The sequence below is a fragment of the Volvox carteri genome (assembly GCF_000143455.1).
Source record: "Volvox carteri f. nagariensis unplaced genomic scaffold VOLCAscaffold_42, whole genome shotgun sequence".
Lineage (NCBI taxonomy): Eukaryota > Viridiplantae > Chlorophyta > Chlorophyceae > Chlamydomonadales > Volvocaceae > Volvox > Volvox carteri.
Genome location: NW_003307585.1, coordinates 693,275 through 718,092, shown reverse-complemented (window position 1 = coordinate 718,092; position 24,818 = coordinate 693,275). Strand labels below are relative to the sequence as shown.

At 56.7% G+C, this 24,818-nt stretch overlaps 4 protein-coding genes across 4 annotated transcripts in view; 1 reads left to right on the top strand and 3 right to left on the bottom strand.

The window, feature by feature from the left end:
- The window catches only part of mapk2 (mitogen-activated protein kinase 2), a gene marked incomplete at both ends in the record, with an annotated part of 5,369 nt that extends 2,575 nt beyond the window's left edge, over positions 1–2,794 (bottom strand). The window contains 6 exons of the mRNA XM_002954321.1: positions 88–353; positions 799–870; positions 1,384–1,471; positions 2,304–2,401; positions 2,472–2,614; positions 2,709–2,794. Coding sequence (XP_002954367.1) covers positions 88–353; positions 799–870; positions 1,384–1,471; positions 2,304–2,401; positions 2,472–2,614; positions 2,709–2,794 — 753 coding nt within the window. The remainder of the gene's footprint in view (positions 1–87; positions 354–798; positions 871–1,383; positions 1,472–2,303; positions 2,402–2,471; positions 2,615–2,708) is intronic.
- Positions 2,795–7,580: 4,786 nt separating this feature from the next.
- Positions 7,581–8,665, bottom strand: VOLCADRAFT_95224 (uncharacterized protein; the record flags this gene model as incomplete). The annotated part of the gene is made up of 2 exons (XM_002954320.1): positions 7,581–7,697; positions 8,426–8,665. 2 exons carry the CDS (start codon positions 8,663–8,665, stop codon positions 7,581–7,583), a joined length of 357 nt encoding a protein of 118 aa, XP_002954366.1.
- A 580-nt stretch (positions 8,666–9,245) lies between these two features.
- On the top strand, positions 9,246–19,634 carry VOLCADRAFT_95223 (uncharacterized protein; the record flags this gene model as incomplete). Its single annotated transcript, XM_002954395.1, has 12 exons — positions 9,246–9,293; positions 9,508–9,694; positions 10,384–11,480; positions 11,820–12,159; positions 12,220–12,261; positions 12,334–12,509; positions 13,638–13,676; positions 13,955–16,172; positions 16,270–16,382; positions 17,428–17,589; positions 18,292–19,041; positions 19,425–19,634. 12 exons carry the CDS (start codon positions 9,246–9,248, stop codon positions 19,632–19,634), a joined length of 5,382 nt encoding a protein of 1,793 aa, XP_002954441.1.
- Positions 19,635–21,294: 1,660 nt separating this feature from the next.
- On the bottom strand, positions 21,295–24,260 carry VOLCADRAFT_95222 (uncharacterized protein; the record flags this gene model as incomplete). Its single annotated transcript, XM_002954319.1, has 5 exons — positions 21,295–21,468; positions 21,978–22,148; positions 22,569–22,779; positions 23,909–23,938; positions 24,238–24,260. The coding sequence occupies 5 exons, from the start codon at positions 24,258–24,260 to the stop codon at positions 21,295–21,297; spliced, it is 609 nt and encodes a 202-aa protein (XP_002954365.1).
- Between the last annotated feature and the right edge of the window lie 558 nt (positions 24,261–24,818).

The window sequence follows — 24,818 nt, the reverse complement described above, 5'->3', positions numbered from 1 at the left end:
ACATCTTTTCCCCAAAGCCCGGACCTCCCCCCAAACGCACACACCCACACACCAAAAAAATCAACACACACACACCAACCCACTCACCTTGGCAATCACCTCACCCGACGGCGTCCCCAACAAATCCGTTATCAGTTCCAACTGATGTACGACATTTCGTCCAGGGAACAACGGTTTTCCCAGCAGTACCTCCGCAAAGATGCAACCCACGGACCAGATGTCAATGGCGGGGGAGTACTTGGCGAAAAACGACCCGCACAGCTCCGGAGCCCGGTACCACCGCGTCGCGACGTAATCCGTCCAAAACACCGTGGTGGGCATATCGGTGAAGGCGGGGCGGGCGAGACCAAAGTCTAGGAGGGGGATGAGGGATGGGCGCGGGTGCGGGTGTGGGTGCGGTGGTCGGTGGGGGGAGAGAGAGGAGAGACGGAGGAGGAGGAAAGGGGGAGGGGGAAGAGGAGGGGGAAGAGGAGGGGGAAGGGGAGGGGGAAGGGGAGGGGGAAGGGGAGGGGGAAATCTATACACATACACAAGTCAAAGGAAACAACGGCCACGCGTCCAACGCACCGACAAAGATGGATTAAAATTCCGGACATTTTTCCATCCTAACTCTATAATTAGATCTCCAAAATCTCTCCCCCCCCATACACACACACCCCACAGACATATACGCAAGTCACATCCCCAAGTTCACCCCCTCTTCCACCCCCTCCTCCACCCTTTACACCCAACACCCCCTCCATACTCTCTACCCACCCACTACCACCCACCCACTACCACCCATCCCCTACCACCCACCGCAAATCTTCAGTTTACAGTCTGAATTGGCCAGGATGTTCTTGGGTTTGAGATCCCGGTGGAATACCTTGGCTGTGAGGGGGGGGGAGGTATGTAGGCGGGAAAAAGAGGGGAGGCGGGAAATGCGGGTAGTCGGTGTGTATGTGTGTATGTGTGTGTGTGTGTGTCGGAATAATAGGAATTAGGTTTCTACGCTAACCTATGCTAGTATATATATAGGTCAGAGAAAGAATTGACGGTTCGCGTCAAAAGCACCAAGCGTGGGTTGGGTGGGGTGGGGAAAAGACGAACCACAAACGAGTGAAGGTGCTGCCAGGGCAAGAGTGTAGAACTGAGTGGGGTTTCCCCCCCCTTCCCCCCCCCCTTTCCCACACACACACAAGCGCGCGCACGCAAACCCACCGCACCCCAGGCCCCCGTTGCACAGCTCTCACCCACCCACCCACATTTTCGGCCCTATCTATATCTCCCACTACATACTCCGCCGGCACGGCCCATATACACACACGCATATAAACCGTGCACTCCCCTACTCCCGTACAAGCACCCGCCGACATACATACATACACAAAGCCATGCACTCACCCGAGTGTATGTACTTCAACCCCCTCAGCATCTGGTACAGAAAGAATTGGTGGTGCTCGGGGGTCAGGTCGTCATTGGCCTTGATTACCTGGAATAGGAGGTAGGGGGGAAGAGGTGGGGGAGGAGGCGGTAAGGGAAGAGGTAGGGGAGGAGGAGGTGGGGAGGCGGGAAGGGGGAATGTTGGGGGAGGCGGTAGGGGGATGAAGGGGAGAAAATGTGTGTGTGTGTGTGTGCGTAAGGGGGGAATGGAAAGGGCTGAGTTAAGACGGGAGGGGAAGGTGTTGGCTAGGTTGATGGCTGGGTTGTCTGGGTGGGGTTGGGTGAGGATCATATGATGTTGCGTTCACGGCCCCCCCTTACGGCCCCCCCTACGGGCGTTAGTTAGTTAACTCGAGCAGCGAGGACGCGGATGACGCAGATGGCGAGAAGGTCTTTTGCGGGGGAGGCGGTTGGGATGGGGGAGGCGGTTGGGAAGGGGGAGAAGGGGCCGAGGGGAGGAGGGTGGTGGGGGGAAATGGGGAAACGGATAGAGGTCGAGAGGGAGGGGGGGCTTTGTCGCCGTGTGCGCCAGCGTGAGCCCGACATCGTTCGTTGACGCGGCGTGGCGTGGCGTGTGTGTTTTTGTTTGTCCGGGGGTTGGATCTGGAACGGTACTGTTCTTCCCCTCCCGGGCCCTTGTGCCCCGACACCGTCCCGCCAAAGGCCTCGGGGGGTGATGCAAGTAAGGGATGGCGTGGGGAAGGGGAGAGGAGAAGGCTGTGTGATATTAGGAACGCAGGGAGAGAGGGGTGGAGGTAGGAGACAAGATCATGGCTGGGTCGGCATCCTTCACCGAAATGCCGTTATCAGGCTTTTCCACCGCACCATGTGGTCCTTCCGGGCGACTGCGACTTTCAGGACCATGCGGTCAGCGAACTGACCTGGTGAAGATCGGTCTCCAGCAGTTCGAAAACCACGTAAATGTCCCGAAATTCCTTGGGACTGGGCGGAAGCATGATGTGTTTAATGTCGACAATGTCTGAAGTTCGCCAAAGGAATGAGTTAGTCAAGTAACCCAGGCAGGTAGCTGATGGTAACCTGCGACCGACCTGGATGCTTAAGGAGCCGCAGCAGCTTAATTTCCCGGACGATGCGGGTTGCGTCTGATACGTGTTCAAAGACGTTTGTGATCTTTTTAATGGCCACCTTCTCCCCTGTAAAGTTATCGACGGCTGAACAAACCACGCCATAACTGCATGCCAAAGTGAAAGTATTAGAACATCCCCAAGTCTTTTTATAAGGCACCCATGCTGAGAATTGAAGCAAGGAAAGCTACCAGAGCTCACCTCCCCTTCCCAATGACCTCCTTTATTGTATATCGATATGCTTCTGCGTGAACTGCCTCAGCAAAGAAGTCCCTTGTGTCAAGCATAGACTTCCCGCTGGTGCCGTTCGCTGGCGCCTACACACAAGCGGGAAGCGTGACATTACCGGTCTCCGGTGAACGACTTTCCGCAAGCGCAGAAGCCCTGGCCACCATTCAAGGTCCTTTGCTAAAGGTCTGTCTTGAAAGAAGATAACCTTTGGACCGCTGTCTGCGGCTTTTTAAGCAACAGCGTGCGGAAGGCTCCCATGACCCACATACTTGGGCAGGGGCCTGCTGCGCCGGTTGAGGCTCCAGCTGTGGAGCTGGTGTGACCGGAAGCTCCTCCTGAGGTGGCTGCTGAACTGATGCCACCGGAAGCTTCTCTTGAGCTGGCTGCACGGAGTGGGGCAGAGGAGCAAATGCCTCCTTGTGCGAGCTGTCACTTGTGGCCCCAACCGCCACGCCTGCTCCCGCTGCGCTTGCAGCTTCGACCTCTTCTCCAGCGTTGCTTTGCTGAACGGTTGTTACATGTGCTTCAGCTGCGTTATCAGAAGGCCCCAGTTTACGAAACCAACACCTGACACGTTCTGCTAGTCGCATTTCATTCCTCTTCTATCGCAACGGGTTGGTGTCCAATGCCATATGTGTTGGCAGTGGTTATACCTGGATAAACGTATGCTTAAGATTGACGAAGTATGGTAAGAGACAAGTATATTTTGCCTCGACTAGTATCTTGCACAGGGCGTCGTACGTGGTCGCTGCCCGATCATGTTATCGGGACTCAGATTGCACCATGACACGATGTACAAAAACATTCTAATATTTAACATATGTGTCTGATCATTTTAGGTGTCAAATTTGAACCTCTCGAGGCTCATCACGAACTCCTTGTAGTCGCAAATATCCAAATGTCGCATAGCACTCGATGCAAACCATCGGTTATTACACGCATATCCTTCTCACATGTCTGTAAGCCTCATATTCGTAGTGCTTCCGCCTTCCCCGTCGAGCCCTAGCGCCAATTGAAGCCTGCTACGCACAGGGCAGAAGTCGTGCCTCATACAGCAAATTCCGGGAAGCGACAAACTCTAACTAGCGCAATGAATATATGCCCAGCTCGCGACTGCATTTGAGTACGGCCAAGCAATCCAAAAACCGCCAACTGGGTAGTACCCGGTACGAGCACCCTTAGCGCTAAAGATTGTCAAGCATGAAACCCGTCGGGCAATTCACACAATCTTGCACTTGAGAGTGATGAAAGAAGCATATGGCATGCGGCGCCGGCGACTGCCGTATCATCGACATATACAGCTTCCACACGTTCGAGACCGAGTCCAAAAGACAACCGCCAGCGATTTGTCACAAGCGAAACGCCCGCCCTTGCGCTCCAATTCAGATTTGCGCAATTATCGCGATGATGCAATAAGCACCCCCATGCAATAAGCAGCAGCAGGAAGCATTGAAGCTGTGGTGTAGATGTATAAAGAACAGACACCATGAGAGCGACTCAGAATTCACGTCAGCACATGCTCTTCCTTCCCGTTGGGAAGCTAGCTGAAGGTCGGGCTCATTCTGGCGATCCTAGGCCCACGCGGTTAAAGCACAAAAATTTAAACTGCATCATGAAAGCATAATGTAAAGTTAAGCTAAGGCAGGACCCTCAAGAACACCCGAAGCCCTGGGCTCGTCCAGAATAGTCGCAATACGGTGATACCGCGGAAGAGCCGCGGGAGGGCCGCGGGATGGACGCTGGAAACAACTCTAGACATTTTCTGCCGCCTCCCGCGAGGTAGATTGAGATACTAGGATAAATTTATTGAGATAATGGAATAACCCCCGATGCACCCAGGTATCAACCTAACGAATTTAAGACAACAACCGGCAGGCGGCTGGCAGAGGTTAAGGCCTGACTTCTGCTCCCGGTCGACCCGGGTTCAAATCAGCCTTCCGATCTCTCGGGTGTTTGAGAGGTGTTGAAATGGGAGGTGGCCCCCCATCCTGTGGACGGTGTAGGACGTGATAAAATCAACTCGCGAGCTGACCAGGAACTAAGCTTAGGCGCCGTTGATCCGCTAGATTTGATTGGATGCTGGTGGTGAGTTGCCAAACTCGAAGAGTACACTCTGAAGTCGGATGGGGTGAATGGCTTAGGGTGCCCCTCTAGCAGGGGAGAGCAGGGAATTGCCTCGGGAAGGAGGCCACTGGTGAAGCTTAACCACCCTGTAACAACATCAACAACCAAGACACGCTTACTTGAACCTCATTCCGTTGTCTAAGCATGTTGGAGGCCATGAAATGGGAACCAGTGCGTCTGGCGAGTATGTTGGAACGTATGTGGGCTCGCCGAAACTCAGTTACCCCTTTTGGACGCTAGTCTGGGCTGATGTGCGGTGTTTCCTGTTCTCCGTGGCTTTTAGGCGTATAAATATTGCCCTTGGACCTTCGGCTTGTATGGGTAGTTTTACAGGTATGGGTTCACGCACCCCCAACCATGTAACACGCACACACACGCACACGCACACACACGCACACACACACGCACACGCACACGCGCACACACACACACACAAACACAAACACAAACACACACACACAAACACACACACACACAAACACACACACAAACAAACACAAACACACACACAAACACACACACAAACACACACACAAACACACACACACAAACACACACACAAACACACACACAAACACACACACAAACACACACACAAACACACACACACAAACAAACAAACAAACAAACACACGTTGTCTAATGGGATTCCCAGTGCCTGATCACCAGCCTGGAGATGGAACAAGCGGCGCTGTAAACTAAACTCGTTTTTTGTCCACTGTCACTACCAGCACCGTGTCGCAGACTGAACTGTGCCCTACCAGGTTGCGGTCATGCTCCGGAGAATGAGCTGAAGATGGACTCCGGTCCGGGTCCCCGCAAGGCTTTTTTTCCCATCAGTTTCAGTGCTGTATTTTTTGTTGCAGAAGAGTTATCACATTTTTCTTGGCCCGCATACCCAAGGAGGCTGAGGCAAACGCCACGCGTCGCTCAGCCGCTGCTGTTCCAAGCTGCTGCTACCGCTGGCGCCGCTACAGCTGCAACCCGGCCCACTCCCCGCACTCCCGCAATTGCCATGCACGCGCGTATCGTGCTTGTCCCCCTGCCATTTGAGTAGCCCTGAATCCTAGTTAGCAAGGCTAAGTAACAAACGCGTTGCTGGACTGTCAATGCTAACGGTTAACCCGCTTTTCACTTCAACCATCCAACTATTGCGATACTTAACGGTATGTACGACAACATTTGGGTCGCGGCCTTGGGTTGTGATGTGCCTGGTTTTGTTTCACATGTCGCCTATCTAGGTCATCAAGCTTGCGTGCGTACAGCATGTTTATGTGCTTGTGTGTGCTTGTGTGGGTGCGCGTGTACTCTTGTGTGAAGGTCACACATATCTGACAGGGCCTGACACTGGCCAGGGGCTGCTGCCCAGTCCCAACGGAAAGACCGCCTAAGCTCTCTCCCGCGGACGGGAGAGGGGCGTGAGGGGCCTCTGTCCCCTCCTAAGCATAGCCGAGAGCCGCAGGTCGACTAGCTCCGTTCTCCTCCCCCCGGGGGTGTTTTTGTATGTCTACATGTCGCAGCAGCTTCCTTGGCATCCCTCACGTCCCGTCGTGTGGCTGACATTCTGTCAGAACACATCAGAATGATTCGACACAAAAGGAAGTTTATGACCCCCTTTCAGACGATATGATATGCATAATCATGACATGCCATATGATATGATATGACATGAATATGGAATGGTGTCACGTGATATGTCTTCACTACACAACATCACGTCATACGACGTCACGTCGCCATGCCTCACATGGATGTGGCTGCCTCGACAATCTAACGGCCAATCTACACCTCCTTCCTTCACAAACACCTCCGAAGCTCATCAAAGACCGCCGCGGTCATCATCAACCACAGCATCGTCACCACATCAGCACAATGTAATGATTGTCAAATCACCGTACTGGGGTCCAGTCCACTACTGGCGACTTTCAAGAGCCAGAAATTTATTAAAAAACCCACCACAGTCGTCTCTGATGGCGTATGGAGTATCCAAAACACCGGGGGCGGGGCCTCCCTTAAGCCACACGCTATAGGGGACTTCGGGCTCCCCCTCCTTTCCCAGCGCGTAGCGTCCCGAGTGCGCAGCCTAGCAGCCCGGGTCTCTTGGAGATTCTGGTTGAAGAGACTTTCCTTTTACAGTGGATCCAAAAAAAGATTTAAGCTGGAAAAACATTCTCCTCGTCGTTCCTTACATGTGTCCTCCAATGCACAGCCGTTAATAACAGGCACACCAGCAGAGGAGTGCTGTGCTCGTTGAGAGCCTAATCTGAGGACACAAACCGCAATGTGCGGCTACTGGTTGCTGCTACAGCCACGGCTACTGCTACGGCTAAGGCTGTATGTAGCTCTCCCTCCAGCCCACCAGGGAAAACCCGGAGGGCCCCACACTTGGGGCGTTGACTCCGACATCGACGTCGACACAGGGCGATTGGGATTTGGGGGTTTATGCACGCTGCAGTTCCGCGGCTGCTGGGTTTGGGTTTTTGCTGATGACTGTAAGTGGAGAGGTTTTTATGTCCCTTCATTTCTGGAGAGCTTGTCCTGTTGCCCCTGCCTCACTCCCCACCTCCTGGCAGTGCCCCTCCTCCTGCCCCTCCCTTCCCAGGATACGAAAACAGAGAATCGTTTGAAGCGACCCACGGGTCTGTGATCTGAATCAGCACTTGTCCCTTTCCATCAGCCTCTCATTCCCCCCCGCGCGGTAAAAGTCACTTGCGCTTCTTAAGGGGCTCTAGGCAGGTGCAGCTTCAGGGCGCAGAATTTGACCTGCTGCTGAAAGAAGTGCCGCAAAAAGACAGCTAACTCCTCGCGGCTGATAGCCTTGTCGTTGTTGAGGTCCTGGAAAAGGGAGTTGGGGAAAATGGCGCATGACGGGCGTCAAGGAAAGCGCGCCAGGGGGCGTACAAGGAGACGGTGCGGGCGTTCACTGGACAGCTTCGAAAAATAGTTAAAGTTAGTTGTAAATAGTCACAATTAGTTGTAGTTAGTTATAAATAGTTACAAATAGTTATTAGTAGTTATTCATAGTTATACAAGGTCGTGTGTAGAGTTAACCGGCCTGAACCGGCGGACGTTGGTAGTGTCGCTTGGTCCGGTCCGTCTGGTGGCCCTCAAATGGGTCTAGACATGTGAGCCCCGCACGTTAGAGTGCACAGAGCGTGCTTTGTTTCTGTGTTAGAATCGACTCGTCTATGTTAGGAGCGTGTTCGCGATGTGCAATGCGAATGATGTGTCCTTGAAGGCTTAGGGTTTGAGAGTGGGCCGTAAGGAAGATGCACTGGATGGTGTTGGTGATACCCAGTCACGGTCGCGTCGCGTCGGTCAACGACATGGCATTTTAACTCGTACGGAGCACGGCTTTGGTACTTCTGCCAGCCAGTTGTTGTTGTGTAAATAGCGAAATAGGGCCAGAGGAATGACGTACAAGCTTGGGAAGAGTGGTCCCTTACTGCTGGGTGTGTGGGCTGCTGGCATATTACGGTTCATAGATGACGGTTGGCAAAGGGGTTGAGATAGGAATGTGCGGGTACAACGGCGCTCGCGAGGCACACGTGCGCTGGACCCACCAGGTGAAGGAATATCCCATGTATCTGACCAGTTTCAGGTGGCGCCAAGCCCATTCCTGCACACGCGTTCCCGATGTAGCGCTCCAACTCGTAATTGTCTACAGACCCATCAAGTTTGAAGTCGATGTCCTCGAAAACGGTGTTCAAAACAGCCTCAAAGGCACTGTCATCTGAAAGTATGATGCTCAGGGCCTCGTGGGTTTGACGCAGCTCAAGCTCCTCCTCGTCCTTGGCAGGCATAACAGCAAAGTTACATACTACGCATTACAGGTTTGACGTTGTTTTTGTCCGTAAACAATTAGTATTGCCTCAAGCGGGTACCTTGTGTACATGCAATGCGACCAGGACAGGTCAGAACAGGACAGTGAAAAGCAAGCTGTGACAAACAATAAAGAAGCAAAAATGCGCAAGTATCACGTGAGAACACTCGTTGTATGTTACACCGTAAAGCTTCCATGGCGTTTCGTTAGGAGAGACCTGCGTACGGAACATCCAAGGGAGCTCTCCGGTAAGGCATCACTGCGGCAACTATTGCATAACCCTAGCACAGGTACACTGTTAACACCAAAATCCTCCATTTGCCCGCGAGGATTTGCTTGAGGGAAATATTCGTATGGAAATCTTTAGTGTTACCTTGTTCCCGATACCGCTGGGCAATATAATAACGTTTGTAATTATATGATGTAGAGTAATTTGTTATTCCCTAGCAGGGCCGCACGGCGTTATGAGCCTGGGGCCCAGGTCGGAGGGTGGCCTTGTGTTGCCGGTCGGAGCCTAAGGCTGCACACTCCACTAGGTGTGCACGATCTTGATTGACGGAATGTCACGGTCGAACGGTCAAGACATAGAGGAGCTCCTCCAGCAAACCGTGAGTTGAATTTTTTTGCGTTTTGTGAAGTTCCTATTGAACAATCAAACTGCTGTTGATACACCTGTGTACCGCTATGAAAGACTGACGACGTACAGCGTGCCTTATTGGGTTATTCTTGGGGTGTTGAAGCTCATGCAGCGGGACAACCTTTGTGCGGCTGTTAACCTCTCCAGCACCCGACTGAGTAGAGAAGCATATGAATCACCCGCAGATCGCCCGCGTTCAAAGACTAGCGCCGTATTTGAGGTGGCCGAAAGTCGCCTATCAGGCAAAGCTCAATCCTTATGGCAGTTTCTATGGCACGTTCTATGACGCGACCAGCAACCGGCGTGTGGACAACAGCGACGCAGGTCCCAGCACTGCGGAGCCTGGCGTCTCTTCTCCACCCACTGGCGATGGTAAGCGATAGGTGATGTGTAGCCGCCCCCGGCGGAGAACAGCCGAAGCCGCGGGGACACGTTGCTGGTTAGCCTCCTCTCCCCAACGCCCACCCTTGGATACCCCTTTATCCTTACCTTACATGGGCGAGGCTTGGCCGCGCACATCCAGCCCGGGCCTCGCACTCGTCAACTAACAAATCAACGAACTAACGACTTCGTTCGTGAGTTTGACCTCAGCGGGTTATCTGGCCCATCTGCCTTGTTATCAACCACACATGGCACAAAGCCAAACCTTGGTGCACGGCAAAACGCCTCCTTCTCTGGCATATTCAAATACGGGGCTCCATGAACACGTGGAGAACGGCCGTGGGGCCCTAGGTAATGGGGACTCGGCGATTGGAATTTTACTTCTCCCAAGCCTGCATTATACCACCAACCCGCAGCGCTGCATGATACCATAGCACCCATGTACAGTGCCTGGGCGCCCGTTTTCACCTCGACCGCAAGGGCCGCAAATCACTTAGCAGTCTTTGGTTTGGCTGGCCGCGTAGCGCGATGGCATCATCATCCCTGCGACCCCACTCTTTCTTATGCGTTTTTTCAATTGATGCTTCTTTCGGCACGCAACACAACATAAACGTGGTCTGGAAATCTCTTTGGCACGGCCTGATGACCCATATCCGCCTCGCTCCCAGCTTCACCCACAGGTGATCAGCAGTCCTTACCGGCGCCACAGCAGCCGGACCAGGAACAGCAGCACCAGCACCAGCAGCCGGATATGGAGACAGCTGCATCGCCCAACGGTGCTTCTGCTGCCGCAGCAGCAGCACGGCCGCCGCAACCGCATTTGCAGCACAAGAAGGCCAACGGCGGTGTCGGCCGGCTTCGCAATGCTGCTGCTGCCCTTGCGCACGCGCACGCGGCGCAGCAGCAGCAACAGTCGCAACCTTTGCAGCAGCAGCACCACCAGCAACAACAACAGGAAGCTGGCCAGCAGCGCAAGGGCCCGCGGGGGTTCAACATTCCGCGGCCCAACCCTAGGGCTCGACCCACCATGGCAGCCGCCGCCCCTCGTGGGGCCGCGACAGACCCGGAAAGCGGAGGGCCCTCGCCTACAGACTCCCGAACGACGCACTCACCCGATAACAAACAACATCACCAGCAATACCAGCAGCGTTACCCACAGCAGCAACAGCAAGAGCGGCGCCAAACGGGTTCGGTCAAGAAGCAGCCTGGCCTTGCTCCACTGACCCACGGGCCACCGGGCGTTCATGACGTGTCGCCTGGCGGGACGAGCCCGTTGGACGTGGAGACAGACGCGGATGGCGATGGTGATGGTGCGGCAGTAGCAGCAACAGGAGTAGCAGTAGCTGGTTGTTCGCGGCAGGTGGTAATGCAAGGGTTGACGGGTGACACGATGCAGAACACCAGCGGCGGCGGCGGCGCTGCATTAGTGGCAGAGGCGGTAGCAATGGCGGGGAGAGCAGACGGTACGGCGGCGACGACGGGGCGGCCAGAAGGCGCGACGGAGCTGCGGCGAAGGCGGCCTGAGGGGACAATGGCGAGGGCAGACGAAATGGACGTAGGCGAGGCGGTGCAAGGGGCCCTGGCACGGAGCGGCGACGCAGCAGGAGTGCTTGTGACCCGTGGGTCGCGAGACGCCGCTGACGGGCTCGCCGCGTCGGCAGACTATGGGGATGGCGACGCCGCTGCCGCCGCCACCGACATCGCCGCGCCTGCGGCGGACGAACCGGCTGTTGCTGCTGCAGGGGCGGCTGCTGCTGCCCCAAACGACGCAGCTGGGGTGGAGCACCAGCACCGGCGTCCTTCAAATGTAGGGCAGCCGCGATTTTTACCAAAAGGAATGAAAGGGAGGTCTTGTCTAACCTTTGGGAAGTCGGGATCAGGGCTGTACCATTGCATGTGTATTGGCAGCGAATGCGCGCGTAGGTGTGGGCGCGGGGGCGGATGTGGGTGCTGTTACTGCAGGGATGGTTGCTGGGGGCAGAGATGGCCTTTTTGCAGAGTCCTCCTGGAGGCTGGTAGTATTGCTCGCAGGCACATGCTGGACGGGGACACGAACGGGATGCCCGCCACGCAGGATCTCACTGACCCACGGGTCTTCCGTGTCACCCATCCGCAGGCGCGCGCTAGCTCCGAAACCCTGAAGCACTTAGCCCTTAGTCCGGCGCTGGATATCAGCCTGCCAGTGCGTGCGAGGTGCGCGGGCACGGGTGCTAGCGGAGGAGTGGACGTGGATGGCGGCGCCGGCGATGGAGTGATCGCGGCCGCCGCTGCCGCCACTGCGGCTGCCGTCGCCGTGGTCGCCGTGGAATGTGCGGCCAGCGGCGGGGAACACGGCCACGCTGCGGATGACGCGGTGGATGCAATGTTGGTAGAGCTAATGGATGGTTGGGTGGACTCTGGTGCCGACGACGGCGCTGGAACGAGAGGTGGAGACGGCGACGCAGGCGGAGCCGCAGGTACCGCCGCGTCTGAAGCCATGGCAGGAACGTTGCTGCGCCCGGCGACTGCTGCTGCAGGACAAACGACGACGACGACGACCATCCGACGACCAGGCGCGGGTGCGTCGGATGATGGGGAGACCTTAGCAGTGGATGCAATGGCGGATGCTGTGGCCGCCGCCGCCGCCGCAGCAGCAGCAGCAGCAACGGACGGAGCAGCAGCAGTAGCAGGAGTAGCGGGTCCTGTCTGTGGAGAAGGGTGTGGGGGAATTGGCGCGCTGGCGAGGGATTTGGGAATTTGTGGTTCAGCGCTGGATGAGGGTTTAGAGGACGCTGCGACGAAAGCTGGCGGAGGCGCAGACCGGCTTGTAGGGCAGGCTGACGTGGCACTGTCGGCAATGTCGCCAAGCTATCCCCAGGCATTCACGACGGCGGCGGCGGAGGCAGCGGCGGCGGAGGCAGCGGCGGCGGAGGCAGCCGCGGTAGAGGAGGCAGCGGCGGCGGAGGCAGCGGCGGTAGAGGAGGCAGCGGAGGCTGTAAAGGAGGCAGCGGCAGACGGGGCCGCGGCGGCCGCTCTAGATGCGGAGGCGGCGGCCGTGGTAGAGGAAGAGGCGGCGGCCGGTCATCCGCATGTGATGCAGCGACGGCAACAGCAGCAGCAGCAGCAGCAGCAACAACACGTGGAATGGGCGCCGATGCCGTCGGTGGCCGCGTCCGGGAGGACGCCTATGGCTCTTTCGGTGGGCCAGCGCACGTCCAATATTTCACTGCAGGTGTGGACTACTTTAAACCCGGATGCGGGGAAAAAGACGAACCACGGACGAGTGAAGCTGCTGCCAGGGCAAGAGTGTACCAGACGTAGAACTGGAAAGGGGGGGAACCCGGAATGGAACTGACCATCTGCACGTGTGGGGATGTGGTCCTAGTAGCTTTAGACCCAGGCACCACCACATTCATTGCCGTTGTGCTGCCCTGTCGCCCTGTCGCGCGGCGGAAAGAAGAAAGAAAGCGCAGTGTCGTTGATGCAGGCGTCTGCATGTGGGTTCTTGAAGGTTATGTTGGGGATGGCTTTGGGTGGCTTTGGTAATATAAATCCAAACGGGTGTAACTCCGCCGCAGCTGCGAGAAGGGACGTTATACAGCGCCTAAGGCCTTTCTCGCTCTTCGGTGGACGTCTCTGGTGAAACCCCCCCTCTCGCTCTCTCTCTCCGGCGCCAATCGTTTGGGGACGTCCTCATTCATCCTCGACTAGGGGATATCGCCGTCTCTCAACTGTCCCCAACGCCCTGAAATTCTCTCTATTTTTTTTATCTATTTTCTTAAAATACCGTCATCATCTCGCTCATCGTCATCTCACTCCTCATCTCGACATCATATACCCTTGCTTCGCCCCCACTTTTTTTTGGCGGATTTCTCCACACGGCATGACGTGCCCGGTGGGCTGCGTCTGCTTATCCGTTGTCCGTCCCGACGACTTCCGTTGTGTGATGGCACAGACACTCGAGTCCGGAGAGCTGCCCAGCGCGGATACCCCGGTGGGCGGAACTCCGTCCTCCGTCATGCAACCTCGCGGGAGCCTGGGGGCCCTGACAGCCGCCGCCGTTGCCGCTGCTGCCGGCGCCGCGGCGGCGGCGCCGGGGCTGCAGCTCGCCGGGCGGTCCTCGTCCCTTGGGTCATTGCTGCTGATGCAGGGCCGCGGCGGCGCTGGCGGCGGCGCTGGCGGCGGCGCGACCAGTAGGTGAATATGGTGCATGTGGAGTCAGGCGAGCTGCCACTGACGCTGAGTGAAGTGGTGCTACCGCTGCCCGCGGAGGTGGCGGCAGCGGGAGAGGCAGCGGTAGCAGTAGCAGCAGCAGCAGCATCGGCGGCGGCCGCCGACGCTGACGGTCAAGATGCGGATTTGGACACGGGAGCAGCTGACGTGGCGGGCAGCCGTGGCCCGGCTTCAGAAGGCCTGCCAGGGCAAGTCGGGGAAGATGGCGGCGGCGGTAGCAATGGCGGCCGCCGCCGCCGTTGGGGCACGCCGATTAACGCCGTGCCGCTGCCGCCGCCGCCGCCGCCGCCGCCGCTTGCGGCGGCGGCAGCGGCGACAGTGCCGAGCGACACCACTACCGCCGCAGACGCGGCGCAGATGGGTCATGTGGTGGATTTGTCGCGGGCAAAGGGTCTGGTAGCGCACTTGTCGACCCACGGGTCATTACAGGATGTCGTACCGGATATCCAGGTCATGAGCTTTGCCGGCGGTGATCCGTACCATCATCACCTGCCTAGTGCTTCGGGGCGGGGCTTGGGCCACAAACGACGCTCCAGGTCCCCTTCGCGTTCCGAGCAGCGCGAATCAGCGGCCGATCGAGGGAGGGAACGGGAGCGGGACATGCGAGGCAGCAGGGAGCGGTCGACGGCGGCGGCGACGGCGACGGCGACGGCGACGGCCGTTGAGGCTTCGTCAGGAGGGCCAGCAGTGGAGGAACGGGGAACGGGGTTACGGCGCGGCGGCGGCGGCGGCGGCGGCGGTTTGCAGCAGCAGGGTGTTTTGGCGAGATCATCTCGGTCAAGATCCAGATCTCGGTCGCGGGAGAGACGACGCTACAGCCGTTCGCCGCGGCGGCGCGGTAGCCGTAGCCGTAGCAGGAGCCGCTCGCCTGTCCGGGCGGACTGGCGCGACAAGCGAAACCGCGGCGGCAGGGAGGGTGGCCATTATGATCGCGTCCGGGACAGGGATCGGGAACGAGATCGGTACGGCGGCCGTACGGAACGAGGCGAGCGGGAGCGTGAGAAGGACCGCAGTAGCAGGGAACGAGAGCGGGAAAGGGACAGAACCCGCGGTGCTACTGCTACCGACCGGCGCGGCGGCGCCGAGAGTCGGTACGATGGCAACGGATGTCGGTACGACAGCCGGTGCCACGACCGTAGTGGCGGTCGTACATCAGATCGCGCGCAACGCGATGCGGCTGGGGTTGGTCGCGGTGATCGCGGCACCTCTGGTGCCTCAGTCTCCGCTGCTACTCGGCTGACCGCCGAGCCGCTACAGCTTCCGCCAGCAACGCAATTGCTACAGCAACAACAACAGCAGCAACAGCACCGGCGCGGCGTTGCCGCTGGCTCCGGCAGCGTCGCCGCCGCTAATGGCGGCAGCGGCAGCGCCATACGACGCAATGCAGCGGAGGCGCACCTGGAGTCGGAATCTGCCGGCAGCGTGTATCCCTACAAACGACCGCATCGTGAAGCTGGCGGCGGCGGCGGCGGCGGCGCGACGTGCGGACGCGAGGGAAGCGCCTCCAGGGGAGGTTCTGGATCCGACATGGATCTGGATGATTCCGACAACGAGGGGTCAGCGAAGGCCGGACAGCATAGGCCGGCGGTGGCCGTGGCCGCTGCCGGAGCGGCGGCGCCAGCGGTGGCGGAGGCGACGGCGACGACGGCGACGACGCTGGCGGCGGCGGAAGCTCCAGGACCGATGCGTGCTCAGCTGCCCGCTGCGTCAACGTCCGCACTGGGCGCTGCTGCGCCGGGGCGCCGCGGCGCGGGCGGTGGCATCGGGTTTGGCCAGCGACACCACGCTCGGTCAGCGGCGGCGGCGGCAGCCGCCGCCGCCGCTGCCGCCGCGGCGGCGGCGACCTCGACTCCCGTTGACAGCAGCACTCACAGCCCGATGTCCATGGGTGCCCTAAGCCCCGCTCGGACAGGTGGCGGAGGCAGCGGAGGCGGAGGCAGTGGCACCGCAGCGTCGCCGGCGGCAGTGCCGGCGCCACCCGGCAGCGCGCAGCCGAGCCGGGCCACATCCCCGGGAGGCGGCTCGCGGGGCGGGGTGGCGGCGGCGGCAGCAGCAGCGCCTGGCGGCGGGCGGCAGCTCGGTGGCGGTCGTCGGCCGCCTGGCTCCCAGGCATCACCGACTGTCGTACACCAGCTCCAAAACCTGCCGAAGCAGCACTCCCACCACCAGCAGCAGGGTGCTCTGCAAGGCAAGGCGGAACGGGCCCTAGCGAAGTTGCAACAGGACCGAGGCAAGCCGCTACAGCACGCCACAGCCGGTGACGGCGCAGGCCCTGCTGGCAGTAGCGGGTGTGTCGGCGGCGGCGCCGCGGCCACCACCACCGCCGCCGCCGCCGCCGCTGCCAAATCCACTAGGTCTCAAGGACGGGACGGCGTCGCCTGCGGTGCCAGCGGCGCGGCAACGAGCAGCGGGCAGGGGGCTTCAGCTTCCATACTGTACGATGCTGATGCGACGCTGGATCCGCCGGGTACGGCACGCGTCGGCGGCGACGCGCCGCTGTCGGCGTGTATGGAACCAGACCTTTTGGGCTTCTTGGCGCTGTCCATGATTCAGGCAAGTGACGCAATCTTAGGTAACTAACTTAACTGTCAAGAAAGAGCATGAGGAGGAGGAGGAGGTAATGCCCTCCGGTTTGCCCTTTCCTGGCGCCACCGTTCCTTTATTGTCTTTTATCCTTATTGTTACGTTATTCTTATTATGTTGGGGCCTAAAAGATCGCTCTCACTGGGTGTCTTTGAGACTAGTGACAAAGTCAGGTGTACGGCGTGTTGCATGTGCGCGCCGTGTTACATGTCCTTGGATGTCCGTAGAGACATGGACGGCGACTGAGGGGGGGTTTGCGTTGCGTTACAACGGTTAATGATGGGCTGCTAATCGTCTTGTAAATTTGTTTTGTTTACGAAGAAAGATTGGGTTGAGGGTTTGGGGGTGCAGGACCATCTCATAGAGGTGCAAACCGACAGCTCGCTCCCTCCCTCCCTCCCTCCCGTCCTCTCTGTCTCTCTCTCTGTAATGTATGTTAAGCTTAAGAGGGGGGTAACGTGTGCGTTATAGGGGGGCCGAGGGAGGTGGAGCATTTGCAGCCCGCCGAGGGGAGAAGTGGGTGGCTGGCAGGGCAGTGAGTGCCTAGCCCGAGAACTACGTCATGCCACGTCATGCTACGTCATGCCACGTCATGCATGACATCCCATAGGAGTCATGCCACGTTATGAAACACGAAGCATACCACAACACAACACAACACGGTGGTCTTTCTCCTTTCCTTTACCTCGCATGTTCGTTTGCACCTCTGTCGCTGCTTTCTTCTGTAGCCCTTTTCGTATTGGAACCTCTTTTGGTTGGTTAAGGCGGAACCGCTGATTGTTTTTTACAAGAAGCGGATGCAACACACACACAAACACACAACACACAAACACACAAACACACACACACACACACAAACACACACAACACAACGAAACACACCACGCCGCCCCTCCCCGTCACGCCACGCCACGCCTCTTCATCTCCAGTTCTCTTGCGTCTACATGGTGGAGTCCCCGCGGTCGCTATTCAATAAGGCCCACATAAAAACACTGGCGGAAGAAAGCCGTACACTGCGTCGACGAGCTGACAGCAACCGAGAGGCCAACGGTAACCGTTGGACTACACTACAGCTGACGCTGTACTTGCAGGTTGGTGGTTGGCGGTTGGTGAATACAGTACTTGATGATTGGTGGTTGGCCGGTCATTGGGGCATGCCCCGGCCCTACCATACCGTGTATGCATGATAAAATATATCATATTATATGATATATGATATAATAAAATATTAATAATATATATCATATGGTATATATTATTGTAATGTAATGTTACAGAGTGGGAGGCTTCTGGGCCGCTTTATCACATTGTCAGTTCTAGATCATTTATCACCTTATAGCACCATCCACCACTACCACACTGTACTTCGCCATACGAACTGTAAGTCCAAGGCGGCGGATCCAGCCTTCAGGGACCCCTCCTCTTCCATTCACCCGAACACCCGAAGAGACGGAGGGTTCGGCAATCGCCACCAATCTAGCGTGCGAATCTGGTCCATCAACTGTGACCTCAACTCCACATCTCAGCAGCTAGCCATAATCTCGCGCTCCCGACTAATTCGGGGGTCTCCCCAGGAATCGAACCCAGGACCTTAAACCGCTAATTGCAGTAGTGTCAACCCAGACCAGACCATATTATTAATACTATATTAATATTAATATTACATTAATATCAATATATGTTATATTCTATATAATACCACCTAAATAAAATTATACATGTGTTGTTTGTTGTTTGTTGTGTCATACAATATGCCTTCCACTTCCTCCCTCCCCAACCTCTCACCACGCAAGAGTGCGCTGAAGAGCATGGAAAGCGCGTACGGCCATGAGCAGGCGGGTCAGGAGAGGGAGGCGGGCATGAGGGCCTCCCTAGAGCTCCTCTCAGCAGCCGCACAAATGCTGGCAGTCGTGAGCCATGAAGCGAACCGTCTGGCGCAGCAGCTGCCGCGACCGGCGGCTGCGCAGCCAGCGGCGGCGACGGCGGCGGCGGCGCCGTCGGGAAGGGCGGCCGCCAGCGCAACGCCAGCGACGCCGCCGCCGGCTAAAGGCGCGCCTGGCAGCCCAACGAACTCAGCGAGGTCGCTGGGCATGCAGACGCCGTCAGGACCGGGGGCAGCGGCCGGCGGCGGCGGCGGCGGGAATCGTACACCTCAGCATGGCGGCGGCGGAGGTGGCGGTGGCGGAGGCACGCCGATGAATCCGCTGGCGGCAGCTGTCGCTCACGCCAGCGGTAGCGGCCCGGCGCCGTCAGCAGAGCTGCTCGTACTGGAGGCGATACGGTTGCTGGCGCTCAAGCTAACCGCCATCTGCCGTACAAGATGGTTGGTCGTCAACCAGGACACGTTGGCCAATGCCTTGAAGCTCCATGAGCCAGGAACGGGGCCAGTGATGCCCGGCGGCGGCGGCGGTGGTGATGATGGCGGTGGACGCCGTACATCGCCGACGGCGGCCGCCGACAGCGCGTCGTCGACGCTGGAGGCTGCGGCTCTTACGGCCTCGACCTACACTGCCAGCATCCAGCAGATGGCGGAGAGCTTACAGGTACGTCCTTTGGGCTGGTCACCATCAGGAACAGCAACAGCAGCTAACAAGAGTAACAGCAGCAACAAGGGTAACAGTGCATGCAGCCAATTTAGAGACACACACGCACACACACACGCACACATTACATTTTCAATTTGGTTTGGTTTGATTTGATTTAATTTGGCGAGAGGTGCAGTTACTGGTGACCAGCGACCGAAATCGGTGTTGTTTTAAAAGGGCGCCAAACGGGAATAATTATAAAAATCAAACAGCAGGATTTAATAACCTATGTTGAAGAGGGGTGTAAAAAAACCAAATTACCTTTCTTTCCGCATTACTTCAAATCAAATCACATCACATCACATCACACGCGGGCCTCGCTCTTTGCTCATCATTTGTAGACATGTGCTGCGGCCGCTGACGCCTGGCGCCGAGCCGCCAACGAATCACGTGCCTTCAACCTGGCTGTGTCCGCCCCTGGAATCGAGCCGGCGGCGGTGGTGGCGGCGGCCAGGATCGGCGCACTCGGCTACGAGGGCGGTCTCTGGGATCTGATGGGCTGCGTAAACCTCGCACGTAAGGCCCTCGATTCCATAACCGGAATGATGTAATAAATTAATGTATTTTATGTAAATACATATCCGGTATGTGTATGGTATGGAGCTCTGTGTTGCGCAGGCGGGTTGCCTAATTTAGCACGCCAGGTTAGGTGTTGCCTAACTTGGCTTCTGCTTGTTGGCTGGCTGGCTGGCTGGCTGGCTGGCTGGCTGGCTGGGGGGGCCCCCTGGGGGCCGGGCCTCGACCGTGTGTGGGCGTTTGCGGGGGTTTGCGGGGGTTGGGATGGGTGGGTAGGATGGTTTTTGGTGTCGCATGTGCGCGTGTCTCACTTTTCACTTCTTCTTCTTCTTCTTTTTCTTGTCACAGTCACAGTTAGCTGGGAAAGGAAGGGCGGGGGGGGGGAGGAGTTTCGGGCACACCGTCAGCAAGCCAGCGAGTCACCATCGCCAATATTCATGAGCCGTATTTCAAATGCCGTCATCTCTAGATGTGAGCTTTGGAGGTACTTGGAGGTACTCGTCGTGAGGACATGGGCATGGGCATGGCGGAGCTGGCACATTGCCGCCTTCATGGGACGTTTGCTATTCTGCCCTTGAAATAGCTAAATAGCTATTTACCAGCTGGCCTGCCGCCGCCTTGATGATTTGATGAGACGGCAACGACTCAATGTTGTTATGGTCCCAGTCTTATTTGGATTGAATGCGCCGTGTTGAGTTGTTGATGAAGGAGAGACGTGTTCGTTTTTCTTAGGGTTTTGATGATATCTTCTGGCGACGAATGAAGTGCTCGGAGTGGAGACCGGTACGGACGTGAGGTTTGCTGGGGTTGCGGGGTTAGAGTGGGCGGCTGGTGGGTTCATTGGCTTTTGTGGGTATGGAAACTGCGGCTGTGGCTGTGTGTATGTATGTATGTGCGTGAGAGGGGGAGAGATGGGGAGGAGGGGGGAAAGAGGGGGAGGCGCCGGTGCGATTGTTTCGGACGTGTGCCAGCGACATGTGGTGGAGCAACCACACGCACACGCACACGCACACGCACATGCACGCAATACACACATACAAATACATACATGCATACACGCACACACACAAGGCATTCACATACCCACGCGCAGTGCAGGCGGCGTTTCTCCTCGGGGATTCCTCCCATTTTCCCCTGACTGCCGTACATATTCCCGTACATACTGCTTTATTTACTGCCTTGGTCTCAGCTCCCTTTGCTGGGGTGATAGAGGACTTAGCCCGTACCGCGACGCACCTACATACATAGATACATACATAGATACGTACAGATGTGCTTACCAGACACACCTCCTTCTCGTTTTCGAGAAGTTTGGTACCGTTTTACCATCCCAGAAATACACAACATGCATGCACACAGACAGACAGATAGACAGACAGACAGACAGACAGACAGACAGACAGCATAACACGGTTGTTGCAAGAATATCACGAAACGATAACAGCGCCAAGTCAAAATTGTCATCGGGGAAAAATTGTGGGTAGGGTGTTTTTTTCCCTCTTTTCGCGGGGGGGAAAAGACATTTGCTGTTTAAATGGATCGAGTCGGCGTCATCGCGGTCAGGAACTGACGAGGACGATTTATGGAACGGACGTTTTTGAATTGTTGTCTGTCTATCAGTCTGTCGGGGCCGTCAAGTTTGCGTTTTTTTAAGCGTTTTGCGTAGCGCCGTTACACTGTGTGGCTTTAGAAAAGTCATTGACATTTGTCCGGAACCCGCAGAGGATGATGATGATGATGATGATTAGAGGAGGCGATGAGGGAAGGGGGAAAATCATGATCAACTGCGGGAAGAAACCACCACCCAATATCCACTACACAACACCCTCGACGTGGGATTTTTTTGTCGTCGCCGCAGCGAATGTTCATCTGTGATGAGTTGCGGGAGGTGGAGGTCGTGGGTTGAGAGTTGTCATGAAAGAGGAGCTTTGTGTTGTTGAATGGGAGTTTAGTGGAATGTGAAGAATGTGTACTCCTGTGGCGTGTATCTATCTAACTACCTAACTACCAAACTACCTATCTGTGCGAAGTAAAATGTAGCATGTGTGATTTTGCATATTTTGTGTGTAAAAAAACCTTTTTACGGCACCAACGCGTTTTTGTCGTTTTCAAGGTATGTGTGCGTTTTCTCGTTGTTTGTTCGTCTACATAGTCGCGGCCACAAAGTCGCGGCCACCAACCCCGTCGTACTAACCGCCACCACTTCAGGAGAGTGGTCGGCGGGCGGCGAAGGCGAAGGCGACCTCTTATCGGTCGAGGGAAGAACTGTATCACCGGCCTTGTGTGGCGTGTGTTGTGGAAGGAACAGGAAAGAGGTGGGAAGTGAGGGGGTGAGGGGGGACTAGGGCGCCACAAACGCTGAGGTCTCTCTCACCCACCTCTCTCCTGCCCCTCGTTGCTCTTTTAGCGCTTCCGGGCTCGGCGCCTTCGCCCACTTCAGCGCTCCAGACGGGGCGGGGCCTTATCGCGACGAGCCGTAGAGGCGACTCTGAATGACACCCGTAGAGGCTCCTAATTGATGCGGCAGCTGTGTTTGTGTGCGTGTGTGTCTGTGTGCGATTGTGTTTGTGTGTGTGCGTGTGTGTGTATGTGAAGGTCACACATGTCTGACCGGGCCTGACACTGGCCAGGGGCTGCTGCCCAGTCCCAACGGAAAGACCGCCTAAGCTCTCTCCCGCGGACGGGAGAGGGGCCTCTGTCCCCTCCTAAGCATAGCCGAGAGCCGCAGGTCGGCTAGCTCCGTTCTCCTCCCCCCCCCGGGGTAGGCGGCGTCGCACGCGCACGCGTTGTCACGAGTCAAGGCGGCGTCACGCGAGTTGTCGCGCACGGAGCCTCAAACACGAAACAAGACTCCCCTCTCCATCCCCGGCCTGATCGGGCTCTTGGGATGAGGGTTCACTAAGACAGAGGAAACCCTTGTATACGCTACCCCTCCCTACTAAGGCACAAGGCCCTAATACAGAGCTCACCCGGCCTTTCAACCGATTCTCCGTTGCGGGGGACCAGGCAGGGTTCAAGAAACTCGCGCTAAACACCTCTCGCGCGCAAGCGACGGGGGCCGGGGGCCGGGCACGGACTAGGCTAGCAGCTACCAGTTCACCGACGGGGCTAGGGAGGCAGTTCACCGACGGGGCAGCACCACACCGGGACAACCCACACAGCGTCATGACCCAGTCTGCTCTGTGTATATGGGGGGCGTGTTGGTGGGGCGGACGGTAAGAGAATTTCCCGACGTGTTTCGTTTCGGCGCCGTCGTCTCCTCCAACAAACCCGTTTGTTTGTTTGTTTGTATATCTTGCCTGAGAGGGGAAACCTGCCGATGCGTGTGATGCGCTTTGGCAATCCGGTCCTTGGACAGGAACTTGGAGGAGGAGGAGGGGGGGACGGAGGAGGGGGGAAGGGAGGTGGAGGATGGCACGTGGAAAATAGCAACTTTTACGCGGCGGATGTGTGTGCGTGTGTGTGTGTGTGTGTGCGTAAGTATGTGTATGCGCTACACCTTCTGGCAAACGCATGTGAAGGCGGGGGAAGGGTCCTCTAGGTGAACAGGTTGACGGGGAGGAGGGAGAGTTGGAAGAGGTTTGCTAGGGAGAGCTGCTTTAAGGCGACGGTACGGAAGAACGCAACTGACAACATCACCCTCTTTCGGTATTGAGAGAAGAATGTCATCCCATCTCCAGATGATAAGAGAATGTACTGAATTAGATTAGGTAAGCGTAAATAAAAAGGCGGGGGTTGTGGTTTTGTTCTCTGGAACGTTTTGGTTGGTCAGGGCGGAGCAGGCCTCCTGACTGATGGATGGTTGTAATGGTGGGGTTTTGTACACTCTTTTTGTCATAATGGACGCCACAGACCCACGGGTCGCAGCTGCCGAGTGTGTATGGTGTTCTCTCTTTCTGCGCGTTTTTCGATATGTATCATATCCACACCCGCGCATTCGGGGGATCTCCCGCCCTCGAAACGGAACGTAACTTTTGCTGCTGCTGCTGCTGCTGCTACTGCAGCTGGTGTTCGACTTTGCCCGAGTATTATGGCCCCCGTTGTATGTCTCTCCCATGGAGCTGCTTGGTCCCGTAGTAACTAACGAATTGATTAACTAACTTACTCGCTAACTTGGTAACTAACTAATTAACTAATTATCTGACGGGGCTCAATACCTATTCATAGTTTCATACTGTTGTGGAGAGTATAGCAGTTTGGGCCCAGTCTTGGCGTTTTACTACGGATTTCAGAGCGGAGAACGTTGGTGGCGTATGCTTTGTTTGGCTGGGCGACCGTGTCTTTCCCAGCGCGCGCACACGCATTCTACCTCTCATTCTCCTTCACATCGCCCGTCCATCTGTGCGTGTGTGTGTGTGTGTGTGTGTGTCGATGCATCATGTGCGCGTATATTGTGTTATGGAAGGGGCGAGACAGCAAAACGTTTACTACGTGTAAATGGGTGATAGCTCTTATCGGTTTGTGTGTACTTGCAGGTGTGTATGTATGTGTGTCTATGTGTATGTGCCTGTATCGAAAACAGGCCGTGTCTCTTTGCAAGTGTTGGCAGCGCTGCGGCGCGGCAGTATGGCATTTGTTTGGACTGGCTATGGCCGCATGCTACTCTTTCCTTTTTCTTTTCACCTTCTCTGTGCTTACATGGTGGTGCGGATCTTAAACATTTTTAGTCCATTGAAGCACAAGAAAAAGCAGCCTTTGAGCTCGGATTTGCGCCCATCCACTCACTGCAACTCGTGTGCGTCTGGCAAAAAATTGTTTATCCTCGGCCCCCCGACCACACACATACACAGACAACAGGTAGAGCCGCTGTGCATCTTAAAGGCCTTACCTGTTTTGTGCAGAGTATTCCCACGCACGACGCACGAAGAAAGCAGAATGAAATTTTCGCGCGTATCCCTAACCTTGGGATTAATCCCAACAGGACCTCTCCCCAGCAGGGTCCCGACTTAGATTTCTGGCCTGGAATGAGCGCTCTCGTCAGGCGCCTCTGGAGGTACGGGCTACTTCCTTGACATCCTTGGTGGTGTGTTCGCTTTGGCTTTTTCGTGCGTTTCGGTGGGCATTGATCAATGCGTGTATCACAAGAGCCAACAAGAGAAGAGCAGGTTGAACTCATGCCACCCGCGCTCTCATACGCGGATAACGATTTGGGGCCTACATTTCCAAAGGAACGGTACCATAGCGGCACTAAGGTATCATGTGCTCGACTTCTGAAAATG